At 44.5% G+C, this 23,988-nt stretch overlaps 1 protein-coding gene across 2 annotated transcripts in view; it reads right to left on the minus strand.

Annotated features, from left to right (window-relative positions):
• The window catches only part of PIGG (phosphatidylinositol glycan anchor biosynthesis class G (EMM blood group)), an 81,271-nt gene that overhangs the window by 35,577 nt on the left and 21,706 nt on the right, over window positions 1-23,988 (minus strand). For both annotated transcript variants that reach the window (XM_063914271.1, XM_063914272.1), the window contains exons 4-6: window positions 15,675-15,863; window positions 9,207-9,348; window positions 692-904 (exon numbers count right to left, since the gene is read on the minus strand). In XM_063914271.1, coding sequence (XP_063770341.1) covers window positions 692-904; window positions 9,207-9,348; window positions 15,675-15,863 — 544 coding nt within the window. The remainder of the gene's footprint in view (window positions 1-691; window positions 905-9,206; window positions 9,349-15,674; window positions 15,864-23,988) is intronic.

Consider the following 23,988-nt stretch of genomic DNA (forward strand, 5'->3'; position numbering starts at 1 on the left):
TCCTCAAGGCACACCAACAGTGCAGGTTTTAGTGATATCCAGGCTGCAGCACAGATGGTTATATCAAAATAACTGAGCTACTGATTAAGTGACCTGTGCTGAATATTATATATATATATATATATATATATATATATATAATGTATGCCCTCATGGGCAGGGCCCTCTTCCCTCATGTGCTTTTCCTTCTTTTACTTATTCGATCATCTACTCCATACTCCTATAATGGCACCTAACCCTTGGTTTCTGCCACTTGTCCTGCACGGTCTTGTACTGTAAATCACTATTTATTTTGTTTTGTTCATTTGTTTATGTAATTTGTTATGCGTTGAGGAAACCTTGTGGCGCAATATAAATAAAAGGATAATAATCTAGCCTTTTTTTTGCATTTTTAGGTCCTGGTATTTGGAATTTTATCAACAGAGATGTTTAGCTAGGAGAAGTGCAGTTATCGGATGTGTCCCCGCTCATTAACATAATAGTTGATCAACTTGTTTATCAGAAACTGTGATCTGCCTCATATCATCAGCGCTTGCTTGAGGGATTGGTAGAAAGCAGGAAATGGTGACCACATAAGCTTCTAGATACAGAAGAACAGAGTCTCTTGGCAGGTATGCACCCTGTAACGCCCATCAGACCTATGCGTCCGCAAGAGAATATATATATATATAAAAAAATTAATGATACTTACCTTTGTCATAGGCCTCTAAATTCTCCTTCAGAAGCATTAGGAGCTGATGTCCATTTAAATGAAAAAAACGCAGCTGCTCTCTCATGGCCTTCTGTTCTACCACTTCCGGTATAAGCATTCCTAAATTGCTCCTGGGGATTGGTAATCCAAGGCCTAGTGCTAAAGTGGAAGCCAGATCTGTCTGCTCGATGATTTCCGGCACCTTAAACGTACCTAAACAGAAAATCAAATCAGCCTAAAAATCAAAGCAGTGTAATCACACATCTCAAATGAACTTACGACTGTGCACAAAAGCAAGAAAGAGGAGAAATGAACATTGTACTATCACGCATGCATGTGTTACAACTACAGACACACTGCAGCATGTAACTTATTTTCTATCCACAGGAAAGTACAAATCTCAAATTCCTCTCAAAACTACTAGAACACCAGCTCATAATTTGATTTCCGCAGTGTATATACTCAGTGGTAAGCTATATATTTAATCGGCTAAGCCAGTGGTTCCCAAACTGTGTGCCGTGGCACCCTGGGGTGCCGCGGGACACTTGCAGGGGTGCCTCGGGTTGGTGGTCCAGGACCAATTCAAAATATTTATTATCCATGTAATAGGAAAAACTAGTACTTGTGGCTGCCAGTCATAAAATATGTGTACAAACAGAAGCAAATCTTGTCCCTCACCACATAACTGAACCTAAGTATGACATATAAACATAATTTACTTAATTTCATATTTTTTATAAATTTCCTAATTAGAAACTTTTGGACTAGGGGTGCCGTGATAAAAATTCTGATACTTTAGGGCGCCGTGACTAAAAAAAGTTTGGGAACCACTGGGCTAAGCAATTGTTTTGTGATAGCAACTAATCCGAAATGATAACACTGATTTTGATGTTTCAGGTATCAATTGATAGGGTGTGTGATATAGATGTGCAATAAGGTCACAGAATTTTGATAAGTGGTGAGGTTGTTGAGTGATAACTCGTCAAAGTCGTGATATTTTTGCCATGCCATAGAAAAGGCATTGCGTAGGGGGGGGGCTGGGGGGTGTCAAACTTTTTTTGTGCTCGTTGAGCAACAGTTGACTAGTAGGGATGATACCTGGATCCCAGCACTTGGGATGGCGCAATCAGAATACCGATGCACAGGATCCCGGCATCTAAGTGGTGAGTATACTATCCCTAATCTCCCTTCTCGCAGCTGGACCCTAACCTTACCTCCCCCGAAGCCTAAAACTGACCTTCCTCCCTGTGGCTCAACAGTGCGGACAGCCGGAAGATGGTTGTTCAGGATCCCGGCGCAGGCATTTATATCTATGTCAGGATCCCAGCGTCAGGATTCTGAGCAGTGTCGGGATTTTGGCATCGGTATTCCGACTGCCGGCATCCTAACCGGATCCCAACCAGTATCGCTTTTAATTATACACCTAAAGATGGTATTTTCAGCAAGGTAAAGTTTCATCAACTGTTAAAAGATGTCAAATGTAAATGAAAAAAACAAACATATTTCCAGATTTAGGTGCAAATTTCACAACGATTGATCTTCTTGTTATCTTTCATTATAATCTTAAATCGTGATCCAACCAATCAGCTCTGGTCATTTTTCAAACACGACAGTTAGAAGCTGAATGGTTGGAACAACATTTAAGATTAGTAACGAGTGATAACAAGAATTTCTCCGGCAGGGTCCACAGGTTATTCATTGGGATATGATGCAGCAACAGCGGATTTGCACAAATCGGTCAAAGCTTTTCGGCCTCCCAGCATGCAACGGGCCCGTCCATATATCCCCGCCTCCTGGCTCAGACAAATCAGTTTTTTGTTTGGTGCGACAGGAGCCGGACCATGGTCAATGGGCTGCTGGTTTTTAGCAGCCATATGCTTTCTTATTTTAATTTTTATAGTCTTACTATTTTTTTTTTTGAGTGATCTTTCTAAAAAGCGTCTTATACGTATCTTAGAAAGAGTCGCTCCAACAACTCTCCGCCGGGCCGCGACAACACTTACCCATAAGTACAGGTCTCTGTAAGATATACTAGCAGGTCTAGCAGACGTTATCAGGCTTTGGCCAGAGCACGAGAAGAAGGTAAGGCACCGGTTCTGCTTAGAGGAGGAATACGGACACAGCCGCACTGCTTTGGGAGGAGACTACCAAACAGTCGCTGACGCGGCTGCCACCTCGGGTGCACAAGCACTAGCCCTTAGGGATCATAGGCTCCAGGAGTAGTACGAGGCCGAGATCCCTAGGGTTGATGTCATCAGTGGGGAGTCAGACGCTCTCCTTGTCGCCCCTCCCCCCGGTTCATGACCAGTTTCCTCAAAGTCCCCCGCCATGAACTGTTTTCCCGCTTCCGTCTCAGACGCTGTGTACTAAGGGACCCAGTTGCAGCATAGGCGGCTGTGTGTCCGGTGCGTTAGTGTTCACTTAGGCGTCTGTGTTCACTATAGGTTCACATGGTGGTGTACACTAATAGCTTCTGGATCTACTCAGCGTTCGCAGACGTATTGATCGATCCTGGAAGCAGGGTAAGTCTCCCTGTATCCCACTCTACTGAGTATGGGTTATACAGCACCAAGTCTCTATCTACATTTTGAGTATGAATAGTTGGATAAGTGCATAATGCATGAGTCTGATAATATTACTGTGGTTTCTTTCGCTGTGTGTCTGAATACAGTTAAAACTTTTATAAAGCAGTAATGTTTCTCCTACAAACCTGAAATGTATCTGTAGTTGATTATGCTGATTATGATTATTGCTTATTATACTAATGTATAACATGTGACTGACTGCCAGTGTGATTGCTGACTTTACTATAATTCTGCCAGTTTTTTTTCGATCATCAATGCTGGGTATAGCAGGGTAGGGTCGGATTGTATGTCACTTTAACGAGTCTTTAAGTGATTACAGTCACAAATTGTGTAGTACACTGTGTAAGTGTCTGGTTATTTATCATGTCTAAGAGCGGCAAAGGTGAGGAAGATACACTCACAGCAACACTCATATCATGTTTGAGTTGCAAAGCTGGGTTAACCTCTCAGGATCTGGTTCAGGATGGTTTGTGTGCAAATTGTTTTAGTTTTCACCAAGGTCTCTTGAATAATACAAGGCAGATACAGGTGCAAGTTGATCCCCCTTGGGCTATGTTTGCACAAACATTATCCAGTATAGCTGCGTGCATAATTTCAACTTCTGTACCAGGAATAGCTTACACGATTAACCCTTACATGCAGCTTCCCACCTGCGGTTTATCACTTCCAGCAGTAGCCTCTCAAAAGAAACAGGCTGAAAAGCCAGTGGTAAGTCAATCTACATCTTCACAGTCTACACGTTTCAGATGGGGATTCATCGGAGGACGAAGGCTCATTAAGCGCTGGCTCTTAATACGAAGAGGAGGAGGAATGCCTCAGCTCAGTGGACATAGCAGAGTTAATTAAGGCAATGAAAGCCATTCTAGTCTTAAAAGAATCAGCAGAGCCTCTGTTAAAATCCAAGGCAACTGTGTTTAAACGTTCTAAAACAATTAAGACTGAGTTTCCTGGGTCAGATCAGCTGACGGAAATCATGGAAGAGGCTTGGGCTACGCCCAGTAAGAAGTTTAGAACTCCTAGGAAATGGAATTACAATTATCCTCTTCCAGCTGGGGATTGTTTAAAGAGGGAGGTGGCCCCCAAAGTAGATACGCATGTTATTCGATTAGTGCGAAAATCAACATTACCTCTGCCTTCAACATCATTAAATGATGTCACGGATAGGAGAGTGGATGGTTTTTAAAAAAAATTTTTTTCCCTGTCTGGGGCAGTCTTAAGACCAGCCATGGCTTCAGCTTGGATGGCAAAAGCAGTGGCTGCCTGGGCTGATGCACTGGAAGGAGATCTTTCAATGGCATCTAGAGAGCGGAAATCCCATATGGCACATATAAAACAGGCTGCAATGTTCTTGGAAGAATCAGTTTTGGATATGGGTACAATTGCCTCCAGGGCATCAGTTTCAACAGTAGCTGCTCGCAGAGCAGTTTGGCTACGTACATGGAAAGCTGATTCAGAATCTAAAAAGGTTTTGGAGTCTTTACCTTTCTCTGGAGATATTATTTTTGGTAAAGAATTGACAGATATTTTGGAGTCAGAAGCAGACTCCAAGAAAGTAAAGTTTACTTCCACATACAAATTCAAACCTAAAAGTTCCAGCTTCTCGGCCCTTTCGGTCTCAAGGAAAAGCTAAAAGGGAAAAGCGATGGCAAACAGCCCCAATACAACAAGTCTGGTAAGACTAAAAAGCATTGGGCTACCAGAGGACCAGTTGGTAAAACAGAAAATAACCGGTGCGGGCCTCCACCTGGGGGATTCCAGGGTGGGGGGCCGACTTCTTCAGTTTTCTCAGATCTGGCAGCAGTCTACAACAGATGCCTGGGTGCAGGCAGCAGTATCTCTCGGTTATGCATTTGCCTTCAAAAAACACCCTCCTCAAAGGTTTTTTTTGTACCAGCCCGTCTCGGGATGAGGCAAAGGGGGTCATTCCGAGTTGATCGCTCGCTAGCTATTTTTTGCAACGCTGCGATCAGATAGTCGCCGCCTATGGGGGAGTGTATTTTCGCTTTGCAAGTGTGCTAACACTTGTGCAGTAGAGCGGTACAAAAACAGTTTGTGCAGTTTCTGAGTAGGTCTGAACTTACTCAGCCGCTGCGATCACTTCAGCCTGTCCGGTCCCGAAATTGACGTCAGACACCCGCCCTGCAAACGCTTGGACAAGCCTGCGTTTTTCCAACCACTCCCTGAAAACGGTCAGTTGACACCCATAAACGCCTTCTTCCTGTCAATCTTCTTGCGATCGACTGTGCGAATGGATTCTTCGTTAAATCCACTGCCCTGCACGCATCCGCTTCGTACCTGTACGACGCGCCTGCGCATTGCGGTGCATACGCAGTTTTGCAGAGGTTTGACCTGATCGCAGCTCTGCAAAAAATAACTAGCGGGCGATCAGGTCGGAATGACCGCCAAAGACCAGGGCTTTGCAAGAGGCAGTTCAGAAATGGCTTCAGTCAGGGGTAATCATTCCAGTTCCTCCTGCACAATGAGGACCGGGTTCTTATTCCAACCTGTTTCTAGTTCAGAAGCCAAATGGGTCATTCCGGCCCATACTCAATCTCAAAGTGCTGAACAAGTGCATTTGGGTACCTCGGTTTCATATGGTTACTTAACGTTCCATCATTTTGGCCATGGAACCAAGGGATTATATGATATCCCTGGATGTCCAGGATGCTTACCTACATGTTCCTATAGTACTGTCCCATCAGTGTTCTCAGGTTCGCTATCCTCCAACAGCATTTTCAGTTCCAGACCCTACCTACTGGGTTAGCGACAGCCCCCAGAGTATTTACCAAAATTATGTTGGTAATGGCAGCTTATCTCCGCCAGCAGGGGATAAGAATTTTTCCATACCTCGACGATCATTTAATCCTGGTACAGTCTCAGGAATTGCTCCTGTGTCATCTGTGTCATGGGCAAAATAGTCTCTGGTTCAGTCACAGCGGATGACTCACTTGGGGGCTGTACTGGATTCAAGCCTTCAAAGAATATTTTTACCTCTGAACAAGATATCCAAAAGTTCAGTCAAGGATTCAGGAGCTGCTACACAGTCAAAGGGCATCCCATTCACCCAGCAATGCGTGTGATGGAATTGATGGTGACAACATTCGACATGGTAGGGTATGCTCAGTTCCACTCGAGGCCTCTGCAGTATCTGATACTTGCCAAATGGAATGGGTTTCATCAGGTGATAAAAACGCAGACTATGGTCCTTACAGTGGAAGTAAGGAGGTCGTTAGCCTGGTGGCTACAGACATCCCATCTGGACAAAGGGAGACCGTTTGGATATCAGATTGGGAAATTCTGACAACAGATGCCAGTCTCCAGGGCTGGGGAGCAGTGTCAGGAAGGTTTTGTTTCAAGGGGCAATGGACCAAGGAAGAAGGTTGCCTGCCAATAAATATATTGGAACTTCAGACCATATACATGGCACTGATTCAGGCAAAGGACATCCTTCGGTGAAAACCAGTTCAGATCCGCTCGGACATGCGACCGCAGTAGCGTACTTCAACCATCAGGGAGGAACTCGCAGCCAAAATGCTATGAAGGAGGTAAGTCACATACTAAAGTGGGTAGAACTTCATCAGCCTTATCTGCAGTGTTCGTTCCGGGAGTCCTAAACTGGGAAGCGGATTTTCTCAGTCGACACGCCATTCAGGCAAGCGAATGGGCTCTACACCTGGAGGTCTTCCAGACTCTAGTCAACAAGTGGGGGTTGCCAGAGATAGAACTCATGGCGTCCCGTCTGAACAACAAAGTTCTCGCATACGGGTCAAGAACAGAGGATGCCAGAGCGATCTTTGTGGATGCCCTGTCGGTGAGATGGGACTTTCATCTGGCCTTTCCTTTTCCTCCAATCACCTTATTACCCAGGGTGGTGAGAAAGATAAAGCAAGGAAAGGGTACCGTAATACTAATAGCTCCGGCTTGGCCCAGAAGACATTGGTACACAGATCTGCAGAGAATGTCGATGGATGCTCCATTCCTGCTCCCTCAACGTCCAGATCTACTGACGCAGGGTCCTTGTTATCACAGACATCTGGATCGACTGTCTTTGATGGCGTGGCTCTTGAGACCTCTATCCTGAAGTCAAGAGGATTCTCACAACAGGTAATTTAAAACAATGCTCAGAGCAAGGAAACCTTTCTCAGCCTGAATTTATCACCGAATATGGCAAACCTATATTCATTGGTGCAGTGAACGGAAAATGGACCCTAGGTCTTTCAGATTTTCAGGGTCTTAACATTCCTTCAAGCAGGAATGGATAAAGATTTGAAGGTGGCTTCCTTGAGAGTGCAAGTGTCAGCATTGACTGTATGGTTCCAAAAGAAAATCGTCAACTTACAGGATGTGCGTACTTTTTTCCAGGGAATGATGCGCATACAACCTCCTTTTGTTCCTCCTACAGTGCCTTGGGACTTACGTTTAGTCCTAAAGGCCCTTCAAGTTGCCCCATTTGAACCACTTAATAAAGTGGATCTTAAATGGTTGACAGCTAAAAGTTCTCTTTCTACAGGCCATGGCGTCAGTTAGAAGAGTGTCAGATTTAGGGGCATTGTTATGTCGTCCTCCATTTCTGATCTTTTATCCAGCTAGAGCGGTTCTCAGAACTAAATCTGGATATCTTCCCAAGGTGGTGTCTAAATTTCACCTTAACAAAGAAATAGTCCCAGCATTCCAGGAACCGGGCCTTTCTGCGGGAGATGCATCGCTGGACGTGGTCCGTGCCTTAAGGATCTACGTGGATAGTACCAGTGCCATCAGAAAGACAGATTCTCTCTTCATTCTCTACGGATTTCACAAGAGAGAAGATGGCCTGCTGATAAGCAGACACTGGCGAGGTGGCTTCGGGTGACTATTTCAGAAGCATATTCTCATGTTGATCTCCCTGTTCCGGGTAATGTCTTTGCTCACTGTACTCGTAAGGTATGTCCATCATGGGCAGCACAATGAGGTGCTTCAGCAGAACAGATATGTAAGGCAACCACATGGTCTTCCATTAATACATTCATTAGGCATTATGCTGTGGATACCTTTGCCTCTCAGGATGCTGAATACGGGCGAAGGATTCTCCTGTCCAACCAGGAGCGTCCCCACCAATAAAATGATTTGGGAAATCCCAATGTTATCCTGTGGATAACCTGTGGACCCTGCCAGAGAAATATACGTTATGGTAAGAATTTACCGTTGATAACGGTATTTCTCTTAAGTCCACAGGATCCACAGGGATCCAACCCTGACATACCTGATTTGAGGATCCTTTTACTCACTAACCTCTTCCTTCTTGTACGGAAGGGTGTGCATGCGTGCTCTCACCCGATTAGGGCTATCTATGATGAGCCTGCCTTAAGTTTTGGGAAAACGGATTTGTCTGAGCCAGGAGGGGGGGGGGGGGGGGGGGGGGGGAAGATATATGAACGGGCCCGTTGCATGCTGGGAGGCCGAAAAGCTTTGACCGATTGGTGCAAAGCCGCTGTCTCTTCATCATATCCCAATGTTATCCTGTGGACTTAGGAGAAATACCATTATCAACGGTAAGTTCTTACCATAACGTACTGTATATATCACTCATTGTTAAATCTGCCCCTTAGTGCAGATACCCAACTGTAGCGTTTCATCACTGACCATTACTGTTGAATGCTCTGCACTAGAACACTTAACAGGATAGGGTCTGTTTCCACCATATATATTAATATTAGCTATAGATGCAAGGGGGAACATGGTAGTAGGGAGGAGTATACACTAGTAGCAACCATTACTGAAACGTGTCTAGATTTTACTTTTCACTGTAATAGAACAAAGAAATAAAGATTGTATACAGCTTTCTTTAAAAAGTTTAGCATTTGTATAAACCATAATTTACCATGAAAAATAAAAAACATATCGATATATATTTTTTAAATAGAGTCAAAGACTGAGTCACTATAAAGTGGTACCTGCTTTATTTTGAAATGCTAAACTGATTAACACGAGTGGAGTCTGTACTTCCTCATCAGATGATCCCCCATGACTGCCTGTCTCCGACATCCCATGGTCACCGCAGACAACAATTAAACTTGGCAACGACTGCTCCTCATCCTGTAGTAGTAGTAATAATAATAATAATAATAATAATAATAATAATAATAATAATAATAATAATAATAATAATAATAAATATAACTTAGCCCAATATGCATGTAATAATCTGCAGATTGCAGGAACCATTGCAATTCTAAATATTTAGACTATAGAATTTAAGTAGCAATAATATATTAAAAAAAAAAAAAAAAAAAAAAAAGGTAAAAACCACTTTGTTTTGCCTTTTCACTTATTGCTACTTTAAATCTATGGGTTAATTAGCAGGAATGCTGATAGTTAATGCAACTTGCAGGCTACGGGGGGGTATTCAATTAGTGCCTTTTTTCGACTGCCACTTTTTGCCCATTTTTAGGTTGAATTTACATTCGACCTTTTCAATGCCTGTGCTGTTTTCGCAAATGGTCGAAAAGTCCGCACAGGAATCACTAGGATCGGTGAATTCGTCGCCCATCCACGTGTTCTGTCGAATTTGTAGGCGTTTGACAGTTTTTGGGTCCGTTTTCGCCCATGCTGATTAAAAAAAAAAAAAAAAACCCCCAAACCCCCAAAAAGGCATGGGCGAAAATGCCCACTTTTGAATACAATGAGGTCGAATTAGTGCCGATTTTCCTACTGTCTGAAAATTTGGCACTAATTGAATATACCCGTATATCATATGAGCCTTAAAGTTCATTTGTCACCTTCACACAATTGCACAAAAAAATTGATGTTACACTAGATAACAGACACAGTTATGGAGCATTAAATGTATTTTATGTTCTAGATGTACCTTGTGTGTGTCGCCAGGAAGTTAAGCCGCATACTAGCAGCTACAAATTCTCATAGGTTGTATGGAGAAAAGGGGTCTTTTTTGTTGGGGGGGGGGGGGGGGGGATCACTCAAAGAAAACCAGGTTTTTCAGTGTCCGTATATTTGAATGTTTTGAATGTTAGATTATTTGTTTCAAATTCAATATTTATTAGGTATGCATTAAAAAAGGAGGCTGGGGGGCATGGCCTGACAAGCAAAGGAAGTAGAGGTGTCCCTGCTGAGCTCCCGCTGTATAAGGTCTAAATAGACCAATATTTTCCATCTACGGGGTGTACCTGCTATACCCCTGCCACCCCTAGCTTTTCTTGGACGCTAGGTAGGCTACCTGTGACCCGGGACCGCTTCCCACGCTCATTCCCGGACATTGGCCTTCCTCTGAAGCCAGGAGTTAGATTTGCAGTGGGGCCGGGACAGACCTCCGTGAGCCGTGGACCGAAAGTGGAGCTCCGGCACGGCGCTAGCACAGCGGCACTCACCCGCTCCTGAGTTCTGTAGTGCTCGGCTCTCGTTCCCTGACCAGCGGTGGAGCTGTTAACAGACGCGGCTGAGCAGAGCTGTAGTAGTTTGGAGAAGCTCCCTGCCTGCAGTAACTGCTGCTGGCGGCCATCTTGGATTGGATTCCGTTCCAGCAGCTTTAAGGGGGGATACTGTTGTGTGCCTTGCGCAGGGCTACAGAGGGTCACCGGCTAGACTGTGCCTTCTCTGATCTCCCTGCAACCACTTAGTGCATGCTGCCTGCTACTGCCAACAGTGGAGGGAGAGTTCTTTACACTGTCAACTGAGCCTGCTCCCTATATAACACACATTTATCAATTTATTGTGGAGAAGCATTATTCTGCTACTGCCTCCTGTCTGGTGGTGCCCAGACCCCTCTCACTGGGGTAAATTTACTAAGATGGGAGTTCTATTTAAGATGGGATGTTGCCCATAGCAACCAATCAGCTTCTACTTCTCATTTATCTAGCACCTTCTAGAAGATAATACCGGGAATCTGATTGGTTGCTATGGGCAACATCCCATCTTAAATAGAACTCCCGTCTTAGTAAATTTCCCCCACTGTGTGTACAGACTCTCCTCCTTTGACACACATCCAAATTGCTGTTTCAGTCTTGCTTTCACCCTACTCTGTTAAACCCATATCAGATTTCTGGGTTGGGATAATTGAGCCTGGCTCTCCCTCTAATGGCTTGTTGGAAAAATTGCATGCCTTCTCACTCTGATGTTACAATTCTGCTCAAATAGAAGATTCTACCAGTTTTGCATCTATTTCATACGTTTGATATTTTCATTGGGAATGTCTGACTGCTACAACTTTGTCCAGTTCCTAAGGCTGTGTGATTAAACAGACTGTCCTCCAACAAGACGAGTCTTGAAATTGCAGACTTCGCTGACCCCTGTGATGTTCTGAAGTTACTCATACCCATGCAGTGACACCTATCGAATAATTAAGCACTTATCCTGTCTATTGTTCCGTCCAAGCTGGCTTTTTAGTAATTCTACTCTGCTCTAGTTCTGCCTTTATATCAACATGCCGGTCAAACGAGGGTCAAAAGCTCAGAGACTCCCAGTACCGGTACAGTTCCCCAAAGCTGTCACCACGATGCAAAAGTCCTCCACCTCTCAGTCAGTGAGATCATAGACTCCTGCCACCTTGTTTAAGTACACGGCCCCGGCTTCTAGCTTGGATATAGACATTGAACCGCAAGCTCCTCTAACCACACATTCCATGCTTAAGATGTTCACGGCCTTCCGATATTCTCTCCAGTCTAGAGTCTTCTATTCAAACTCTCTGCACAGACATGGTCGGAATAGCAGGGCGTACCAAACACTTAAGAGGACAAGAGGCAGGAATTGGTATTGTCTCATAATGACTAGTGATGAGCGAGGTTCGGTTTTACTCGGTTTTACTCGGTTTTACTCGGTTCTCAAAACGGCATCTTATTGGCTATCCAAAACACGTGACATCCCTGAGCCAATAAGATGCCGTTTTGAGAACCGAGTAAAACCGAGTAAAACCGAATCCGCTCATCACTAATAATGACCTCCTTTCAGCTCATTCTGAGCTTCAGACAGAGGGGACTACAATGCAAGATAAGATTGTAGATTTTGAGGACAGATCCAGGAGAAAAAGCCTAAAGATTAGAGGCGTTCCTGATTCTGTGACCCCAGTGGAGTTAAAAGCCTATGTAACCAAGCTCTTCCAGAAACTACTACCTTCAGCGACGTCCCAAGACCTAAACGTGGACCATGTTCACAGACTTCCTAGGCCAAGGAGGGGGGGGGGGGTTTACACCTCCAACTATCCTAGGGATACGTTGCTCAGAGTCCACTTTTTTCATGTCACGGAAGACATCTTGAAAGCTGCCAGACAAGCAGAAGGCACGGATGCCTTGGGAGGTCTTCAAATTTACCCTGACCTTTCGCAGTACACCTTAGCCAAACGCCGAGCTTTACAACTGGTTACTGCTGCTCTTCGTGACAATGACATTCAATACAGATGGGGGTTCCCTGTTAAAATCATCAGGTATGATTCCTTCTCAAATGTGATCTCAACTTTGGATGCCGGAATTAAACCTTTGGCAGATCGGGACATCATAGTATGCCAATCTAAGGCTAGCTCCTCCTCCCAGCCTCCGGCACGGGATGTTATGGTGACTTCTTCAAAGGCTCTTTCTCTGCCTTCCCGTAAATGGTCTTTAGAAGCTCTTTCCAGAATGATCCAAGATTTAAATGTCTCCAAATGGCTGTCATGTGGTATTACTACCGTTGCTGAGCTAGTTGATGGATTCACCATTACCTCCTTTCCCACACTACAAGGCTAATTTGATTTGCCCCATACAGAGATTTTTTACTTACCACCGCATAACACATTGGATTTCCAGTTCGATAAAATACTCTAGGCCGCTACTGCTTTCTCCTCCTAACATATTCTCAAAACTGTCATCTGGCAACGGTAGAGGCTCCATTAGATTTTGGTATACGTTAATTCAGGATGTTCCGTCTCAGGACAAAACCCCGGCTCAATTACAATGGGAAACAGATATGGGTTGCATGTTTACGAGGCAACAATGGGAGTCAATTTACCTTACTTCTCATGCTATGTCAGAATGCAATAACCACAAAGAACTGCATTTCAAACTCCTTCACAGATTGTATTTTACACCAGCCAAGTTAAATAAAATCTGGCCTAACCACTTGAAGTATTGTTGGAGGAATTGTGCAGAGATTGGAGATATTGTCCATGTACATTGGACACGAATCGTCAGCTTTGGACTGATGTGTTTATTTTCGCTTCTAAGGTACTTAAAGTCACTCTCCAAGAATCCCCTTTATTGGCCCTTTTTCACGTTTTCACAAAGAACTTCACTCCTGCAGATTGCTACGTGTTGGGTCATATGTTTATTGCCATTAGGGCCACAACAGCGCAAAACTGGAAGAGTCCCAGACCTTCATCACTCCTTAAAATTATCTGTAAAACCCACCAGGCTTTTGTGATGGAGACCCAAAGTTTACCCTACTCGTTTCATACAAAATCCCCTCTAGTTAAGTGGTATAGCTGGCACGTATACTCCAGTACTGGAGAAGGAGCCAGTTCTCTGCTTGAAATAGACGATTGATTTACTACTAGTAGCCGAGACCTCAATCTCTACTTTTTTACCTCCATTATTGTTTATTATATTGATTGGTAAACTGTTCTGTGTGTTACAGTTGTTCATTGTGTTTGTGTATATTTTATTGTACGCTATGTGTTATTCTGAATTAGTCCTAGTCCCCCCCACTCCACTTTTTCCCCTTTTTACTTTTTGTACCCTTACCCTTTCCATATACACAGTTTTTGTGTGTGTGTGTGTGTGTGTGTGTGTGGGGGGGGGGGGGGGGGATATATTTTTCGCAGTAACAAAAACCTCTGTTGGTGTTGAAAAGAAGGCGAGGAAGGTCGCCGTCTGTGTCCCCAACGGGAGGGGCAGAGGAGGGAGAGTCCTTGCTCAGGTCACTAGCTGTGTGAGCTGAGCTATAGTCAAGGCCAAAGACTTAGCTCAAACAGGCTCTGCCATTTCAGCCGTGGTCCCCACAGGCAAGGGCAGCTACTGGGCACTTCCACATAAGATACGAATAAGATTCGGCATAGGGCATATTGGAGTAACATCTGGAACAAACAAGACCTGCTGCCACTGTACATTGTTTAAATATTCCCCCTGAAAACCTAGAACAAATGTATAAATTTTTTATAAGCAAACTTTTAATGGTAAATCATTGGTTTCTAATCTCATAGCTTTGGCCAAGTAAAAAGAATAAATTATGGATAGTTTATGTCAATGCATAACGACGTGCACAGATTATGTATTAAAATAAACTTAACAAAAGCACTTGGATCTGCAATAGACACAGACCAAAGAATGGTAGAGTCAAGAGGAGACAAATCATCTCCACACTAAACTTCAACACTACTTCCCTGCACGGAGCAGATGTGGAGGATGAGCTTTAACAGTTTGCTGCTTTGTCCTTTCTAGTGGGCTTACAAACTGGGAAGCATCGTCGGGGATGGTACAACACAAAAAGGTCCACAAAGGAGATATGGCTGCTGTCCAAATGATGGCCCCCTTATTAGCCTTCTCGTTACTTGGGCACTACAGCTATTACAGTCAGCCTCCAACCTGACCCCACCTCAGCACTGCTCTTCCCTCTGGTACACTGCCAGGAGATAGTCCCAGACTGACTAGTCAGAGATCACAGTCACGACATGTGGTAGCAGTGATAAGGTCCCCCAACTGGTCCACGATCAGAGAGGGCAGGAGGAGGTACCAATCGTAGTACTTCCTCAACCTACTCCATACATCCCCCCAGCCCCACAGATGAAAGAGATGGGTATTAATACACGTTCACTGCAATTAAGCTTGTGTGTGTGGGGTGGGGTTACTATAAGTGATATATGTTTCTGAATTACATGAGCGGTTCATCTTAATAATAACAAGGTAATATGCAAGACAGGGCCAAAAAGTTAAGAATAAATATGGACTAATGAAAGAATACGTAAGTATAAACAAGATATGGTTTCAGTGACACTCAACTAAAAATGAAGTAAACTATATTCCCTGATACTTTTATGTAGAACATAAATATAATTCAGGGTTTATTTACGAAGCCAACCCGGCACTTCTGATTGCGTTTCTTCATGAAATGCAAAAAGACAATGCATTTATACTTTTACATTTCAGTCATAAACCCGATAAGAAGCACCAGACGTCACCCGATTTTCAACCAGACTCTTTGCAAATAATACCCTAACAGTAACTGATCCCTCCTCATCATGATCACTACTCAATACATCTACCTAAATGACTGAATTCTCCCTGGGCACTCTAGTTCAACAAGCAATACAACTTTATTACAATGTGGAGACGCAGCAGCTATAAAGTAATGCTCTGGGTCACTGGAAAGAAGGGGGATAAGTGATTATCTAAGTACAAAGCAAATAACTGAATACATTCAAACGATAACTGCAAATTGCTTACTTTTAACATCAGAGCAGAGTGAATTTTTTTCACCACGAGGTCCATTTCATAAAGTTTTGGTCCGATTAAATGACTGTGTGGGCCAGTTAAATGTCCAATGTGATCTAATCCAAGATAGTGAAGTACCAGCATATCCCAATCATCCCTTTTCAGAACATCATCCAAGTGTCTTGTGACATTATGATCAACCTGAAATAAATACTCCAAAAATCAAAAATGTAGATTCAACACGTGATACAGAGAAATGTGACTGTAAATATGAACAAATGCTAAAATGGCTACTAAAAAGGTATTAAACTAAAATTAAAAGGGAAAAATCGTTTAGATTTTCCGGTTTGTTATATTTTACATAAACGAACATGCCCAAGTAAAATCAAGGAAATACTTTTGTAAAACAAAATCGCTTTTCCCATGGTAAAAGTATATACTGTACATACATTCAGAGATTTTGTCCATTGACTTGTCTATAACTAATGTTTGTATAACGCTCTGAAGCATTCACTACAGTTTACTATCCGTAGGTGTTGTCGCATGTTATGTGACCAACACTGTCAAAGGATATGCTACTGCTTTCTTTGATTCCTCAAAGATCAGGGCATTGTGTAAACGTTTCACGGTCACTAAAGCTGTCGGAGGAACCTCTGTGGGTTTAAAGAAAGACAGACACCCATAGCATCCCCACAGACCAGGAAATTGCTACATTGAGAGCTGGGCCCAAAATTCATGGCTAGGTGTATGCTATAGGTGGTGTGTGTGGGGTTAAAGAGGAGGAAGTTTGGCCAAAGGTTTATATAGATCTAAACATAGAATGAAAGAGGGGGGAACCCCCCCCCCCCAGGATTTTGGTACTTACCGACAAATCCCTTTCTCCGATTCCATAGGGGACACTGGAATATACATACACTGGGGTATAGAAGGGTGTAGAGTGGTGCCTAAGAATTCATTATAATAGAAGTTGGTTCCTCGCTCGCTATACACCAGATCGAATTTTAGTTAAGATTAACCAAGCCCAAGCGGAGAACAGAGGAAGGAGAGACAAGGAGAATGGTTGCCGGGCTTCAGACATCAAATCCAGTACCCATCACATTGCAAGCATCCAATGGTAATACCATTGTGTTGTTTCGTTTTTGTGCATGCGCAGAAGTAGTCATAACTTTGCACACTAACTGAGCTATGGACACCACTTCCAGGTGTCCCCACCTGAAAAAAAGAATGGTCAGCCATCGGATGGGCATCGAAAAGCTGCATCCGATGGCTGGCAACCATCAGATTCCCACAATTCGAAAGAAAAAGTATTTGAAACAGCGATGGTTGCCAACCATGTCTGCTAATTTTGCTGTCCCGCGTTCAGATAGTCTCCATCCCCCTGGTGGAGTGTATATTCGCTGTGCAAGTGTGCGATCCCATGCATACGCTGAGCTACAAAATTCCAATTTGTGCAGTCTCTGCGCAGTCCAGGACTTACTCCTACAGTGTGATCACATCAGGCTGATTGGGGCGGAGATGACGTCAGACACACTCCCTGAAAACGTTTGGGCACGTCTGCGTTTTTCCGGACACTCCCAGTAAACGGTCAGTTACCACCCACAGACTGCTTCCTCCTGTCAATCACCTTGCGAATGCCCATGCTATTGGATTTTTTTCACCATCCAGTCGCTGACCAGCGATGCCCTTTGTTGCTGTCTGATGCGCGTGCATAAGCATGCAGAGTTAGTACCTGATCACCCGCTGTGCGAAAACAGCAGCGATCAGATCCGAATGACCCCCATAGATCCCAACTACATGAGGGGTCTTACATGCAGAGTGACACACAGCCAGATCTGAGCCTACAGACGCCAAAGTATCCTCTCTATGAGCGCGCAGTGCAGAGAAAAGTTGCAGCAGTCTACGCACACTAGTAGTTGAGGCACCACAGCCCTTTCTGAGCTTTAACCCCTTAAATAACATGCCCGGAAAATCTCCGGGGCCATCTGTACTGGAGAGACAGACTATTCCGGAAGATTTCCGGGGCAAGCCCAGCGCTGCTCATCCCTCCTCCCTCCTACTCTGCTCGGGGGTGGAGTTTTGCTGAATGACAGTTGCATCGTGACATCACGACGCAACCGCGTCTTTCTACGAAACTCCGTAGCCAGCAATAAATTAAGAAATATGGATATACAGAATGTAATCCTGCATTACCAACTTTTGACATACACTTCAATTTAAAGAAATACTGTATGCACAACTTATGTATTATAAGTAGAGATGAGCGGGTTTGGCTCCCAGAGAACCGAACCCCCCCCCTCCCCTCCCGAACTTTACGCTCCGAGCCCGGATCCGAGACTGGCTCGGGACTTCCAGCCAAGCTCGGAAACCAGAACAAGGCAAAATGTCATCATCCTGCTGTCGGAATCTCACAGGTTATGGATTCTATATAAATCAGCCGCGCATCATTTTCACTCTGTCTCTCTGTGGGTGGTGGTGTCAGGTGGGGTTAGTGTGTGCTCTGTAAGGGTGCTGCTGCAGTCACCGTGGTGTACCTGTGCTGTGTTAGGAGTGCTGTCCTGGCTGTCACTGGTGTTTCATGTGCTGCAGCTCTACATGGGTGTTGCTGTCCTGGTTGTCACTGTGTTGTACAGGGTGCAGGGGCACTGTCCTCCTGTATGCTGGAAAATACAGGGGTGCTTTATGTTGTAAAAATTCAGGGGTGCAGTTAAAAATTAAAAGCACACTGCTGTATGCTGTAAAATATAGGGGTGTTGCTGTTCAAATAACATTACACTGGCCCTTGTATGCTACAGAAATTCAGGGGTGCAGTGAAAATCAATGTACACTGGACTCGTCTTGTATGCTGGAATTATTCTAGGGTGCAGTGAAAATCAATGTACACTAGCCTGAGTGTGGTATGCTTAACCGGCGGTCAGGACACCCACAAGTGGGAATAGTCCCTGTTGGTCGGCATGCCGACCGTCGGGATTGTGAGATTTATATGCTGTAAAATTACAGGGGTGTTGTGGAAATACAGGGGTGCTGGCACTCTCTGCGATTGCGATGTCTAGGCCTAATCTTCACAACACAGTATGGGAAGAGGAGGCTCCTACCACCATTTGCACACCCCCTGCAAGCGCTGGGAGGAGCACCGCCAGTCCAGTTGCTGATATTGAGAATGTAACTGTAGAAGTACACCAGGATCAGAATCAGAATCCGCTTTATTGGCCAGGTATACTTGCGTATACTAGGAATTTGTCTTTGGTTTGCTATACAACAGGTGGTGGTGGGGGCAAGTAAAGTCATACAGATAGGTATACCGTAGGGACACAAATGAGTTACATGTACGTCTAGTCAGTCATTGTTCAGGAGTTCAGCAGGCGGACCACTTGGGGAAAAAAACTTTTGAGGCTTCTGGTGGACCCGGCGAGGACGGCCTTGTAACGCCTGCCTGAAGGAAGCAAGTTAAACATGCTGTGGCCGGGGTGTAGCTGGTCCTTCACTATCTTCGTTGCCCGCTTTTTAGCTCTGGACAGGTACAGGTCCTGGACTGAGGGAAGGTCGCCCCCGATCTTCTCTGCGGTTCTGACCACCTTTTGGAGCCTGCATCTGTCCCTCACACTGGCGGAGCCGTACCATATCAGTATCAAGAAGCACAGTACAGACTCCACAATCGCGGAGTAGAAGAGGAGCAGGAGCTTCTGTGGGATGTTGAACTTTCTTAGTTACCCGAGGAAGAACAACCTCTACTGCGCTTTCCTGACAGTGGCGTCAGCGTTGGACCTCCATTTAAGGTCCCGGGAGACTGTGGTCCCTAGGAACTTTAAGGAGTCCACTAGCGATACCCCACTGTCAGCAACCGTTAGCAGGGGTGCACTAGCTGACTTCTTCACTATCATATCGTCAGTTTTGACTTGGTAACAGCCGGGCAGACGAAGCTGCTAAATCAGCAGCCAGCACCCCCATACAAACGAACATCACATCACTGATGACATTCAACACAATCAATACACAAAAATTAATTGAAATGCAAGATTTGTGTTCATTACAGGAAAAGGCGGTCTGGAGGTCAAAGGGGTATGGCCAGGAGTCCTCAGGACTTTGGACAGGTGAACACGGTAAGCCAGTGGCCCCCAGAGCATATCTTCCAAGTCTAGCTGAGGCGGCACACGGTCTGACTCATCTGGGCAAAGAGGGTATGTGTAAGCTGGTGAGAGCCTACTGGTGTGCGCCAGGATTCTCTTCTCATGCAGGTAAGAGAGCAATGACATGTTTTACTTGCTTGAGGAAGAATATTGGTAAGTCAATACCAACAGAGCCATCCCATATCCCCCCCGACAGACAGACCTTTTCAGGTAATACAACAGTTACCACCCTGTAGGAATTTAAAATATGTGTTAGTTTGTATTGATGTATTTTCCAACTGGGTAGAAGCGTTCCCTGCTGCCACAAATACTGCTACGTTCACTGCAAAGAAAATTGTGCAGGAATTTGTGTGTAGATATGGTATCCCTAGAATAATTGAAAGTGACAGGGGTACCCATTTTACAGGTGAAGTCTTTCAGGTCATGTGCAAACTGATGGGAATTAATAGCAAGCTGCATACTCCGTACCGTTCCCAGGTGAGTGCAAAGGTGGAGAGAGTGAACAGCACTATTAAGAACAAGCTTAGCTGTTCTGACTGAAACTGGATTGTCGTGGCCAGAAGCTTTGCCACTAGTGTTGTACAGCATCAGAACCACTCCCAGGTCTCCCCTTAACCTATCACCCTTCAAAATTCTTTTTGGTCGACAACCTCATGTAATGATAGACCCCCAGGATGATTTGAAATGTAATAATGAAGTGACTGTGAAATATTTGGTTGGGATGAGCCAGCAGCTGAGAAATCAACAAAGAAATTTAAAGCTGGTGATTCCTGACCTACCGAACAGTAATTGTCATGACATTGAGCCTGGGGATTAGTGATGATTCAAAATTTCTTACGCTCAGGTTGCCTCATAGACAGGTGGGAAGGACCATATCAAGTCTTGTTAACCAGCACGACAGAATTGAAGGTCGCCGAAAGGGAGACTTGGGTCCACTCGTCCCACTGCAAGAAGGTCGCTGACCCGGAGAAAACTCGTGACAAAGAGCAGAGTGTAGAGAATCTCGTATCACTGGAGTGTCTGTTCCGGGAAAGTTGAGAGGCAGGACTGTTGAAGGGCATCTGAGCACAGAGAGTAACAAGACCTAGAACGGTTGTCGTACCATTTTCTTCCACCTCCCCCTTCATTTTCCTTTCTTTCCCCTAACGAAATGGATCGATCACAAGAGACTGCGTTTCGGGTTCTGTTAGTAATTCTGGTTTTGGTGAGGGTCCCAGAGAGGTCGAGCAGGGATCTGGAATGGGTTCTGATGGCAAGTATGAATTTGTAGGATCTCAGGATCAGCGCATCACTTTAGTAAAGGCTGGCATCAGTAAGCGCTCTGGTAGTCAAAGAGCTCGGAAGCACTGTAAGGGGTTATTGTCTGATGAATATTGTATTTGTAGGAATTGTAAGAATATAGTAGAGGATGGGTGCATCCAGAGATGTCAGTCCAACCTTAATATCGACATGGACCGTCATCCTTTGAGTGATTACCACTCACTAGTGGGTAAGGTCTTAAACCAGACAGAATGCTGGGTGTGCTCAAAGTTATCTCAAGGTCCGAGCAAGTCAGGATTAGTACCATACCCTTTAGCAATAGATGAGGTACTCGAATTACGGGGTGGGAGACCGGTGGACAAGAAATTCAACATCTCTAGGACCCCTAGTTTGAAGCTCCACCAGTATCATGTAGACAGGTCCTTATTATGTTTTAATATTTCCAATTACCGAAAACCGGGAAATTGGGAAGTGACGTGGAATAACCAGACAATGACCTTTTCACACAGAGCTGATAGGATACTGAACTTGTACGCCAAATAGCCAACAGTGGAAGGTATTTTCAGTATAGGTATACTTGTGGAAGCAAGACCGTGTGGGTTGGAAAAGTATCGCCAGGGTATTGTGCTCATATCATCCAGCCCGATACTTGTACTGAGCAGATGGGAGAACTAGGGATTGGTTTCTTTACTTGGAAAGTTTGTAATATGGTGATGTTATATTTTGTCCCCTATGTTCTCCCAGATGATGCCTATTTTATATGTGGGAGGAAGGCGTACAAGTGGCTTGCCCCGAGCTCAGAGGGATTGTGTTATATTGGGAGAGTACTGCCAGAGGTCATGACCATAACCCATGATAAGATGATAGACGTTCACCGCAGTGCTCAGGCTCCTTATACTCATACTCACTATGAACACATCATCAAGAGACACCTCATAGATAGGACAGAGCACGCAGCCTCTTATTTGATCCACGAATCCACCAGGATTCAATTACTTCTCGCATTAGACATCACCCATACTGCCAGAGGAACTATAAATTATAGATATACCCATGCGCTAGCGAACTTGATAGATAATATCACTGACACGACACCTTCAGGTATACGGGAAGGGAGTTACAAGCTTACAAGAAGGAACTGATTCAGCACGGGATGGTTCTTAATTATATCACAGCCGTGACAGGTGGGTACTGTGTTAATCTGGCAACTCAATATGGTGTGAAGTGCTGTACGTATATTATGAACAGCACTGACGACCCCACCGAGAACATCGATCAAAAGATGGACGATATCTTGCAGTTGAAGTGGGAGTTCAGGAGGAAGCACAACCTTACCTTAGCGACTGTGAGTAATGAACTGACCGGCTGGGTCTCATGGTTGAACCCACGCAAATGGTTCTCAGGTTTAGGAGAGTGGGCTCAGAATGTTATTATGAGTGTGGGTAAGTTTCTCCTTTGTATCCTGGGAGTCGTCATAATTATTGGTTCGATATTTAGGTATGTTCGAATTCTAATGCGGCGCAAGCACGGCACAACTCTGATGAGTCTAAGGAGCGAGGGCGCTGTTATAGCAGCAGATTTAATTTATGACCCATCCATAGAGACAGTGTTATGATAAGGATTGCAAATAAATTCCATGGCCTGTTTCTTTCACCCGTTTTTCTTTTGTTTCCCCCTCTGCCCAGATACATCCATCCGGAAAAAGACGTCAGCCCTACCCAAAATGTTTATGTGAATGTATTTTCATATATGTGTCTTATCTTCATCTCTGCAACCTACAGTTAACGGCACACAGTCGACAGGTGATATCCACATATACTAGCACTCACATATGTTTCCCCCTCCATGTATCATCAACTAAATGTGCACCCCATTTGTTGGAACAAGAAGCCGAAAAGAGCTCGGTAGTGTTTGTTGGCCCATTTACAGACCCTTTATACGGGATGAGAAGGATTTAATGTATACTTCGCAATACCTCGAAGCTTATTACATATACGGCACGATGATACATGCCCCTCAGACATGGATTCATACATACATGCTTTTTACTATCCCACTAGGTCATATATTTCCCACCTACAACTCTTCCCCGACCATCCAAACTTCTGTAGATATTGTGCAGATATTTTTCTGTTTATTGATTAGATAGTGGCAGTTATTGGTGACTGCCAAAGGGTGGACTGTCAAAGTCGAAAAAATAAGATTTTAAACCTACCGGTAAATCTTTTTCTCGTAGTCCGTAGAGGATGCTGGGGACTCCGTAAGGACCATGGGGATAGACGGGCTCCGCAGGAGACATGGGCACTTTAAGAAAGACTTTAGATCTGGTGTGCACTGGCTCCTCCCTCTATGCCCCTCCTCCAGACCTCAGTTAGAGAAACTGTGCCCAGAGGAGACGGACAGTACAAGGAAAGGATTTTTGTTAATCCAAGGGCAAGATTCATACCAGCCACACCAATCACAACGTATAACTTGTGATATACTATCCAGTTAACAGTATGAAAATGACATAGCATCAGTCCAAGACCGATGAGACTATAACAAAACCCTTATTTAAGCAATAACTATATACAAGTCTTGCAGAAGTAGTCCGCACTTGAAACGGGCGCCCAGCATCCTCAACGGACTACGAGAAAAAGATTTACCGGTAGGTTTAAAATCTTCTTTTCTCTTATGTCCTAGAGGATGCTGGGGACTCCGTAAGGACCATGGGGATTATACCAAAGCTCCCAAACGGGTGGGAGAGTGCGGATGACTCTGCAGCACCGATTGAGCAAACAGGAGGTCCTCCTCAGCCAGGGTATCAAACTTATAGAACTTTGCAAAGGAGTTTGAACCCGACCAAGTAGTAGCTCGGCACAGCTGTAGCGCCGAGACCCCTCTGGCAGCCGCCCAAGAAGAGCCCACCTTCCTAGTGGACTGGGCCTTGACCGATTTAGGTA

Source organism: Pseudophryne corroboree, chromosome 1 (genome assembly GCF_028390025.1).
Source record: "Pseudophryne corroboree isolate aPseCor3 chromosome 1, aPseCor3.hap2, whole genome shotgun sequence".
NCBI classification, from domain to species: Eukaryota; Metazoa; Chordata; class Amphibia; order Anura; family Myobatrachidae; genus Pseudophryne; species Pseudophryne corroboree.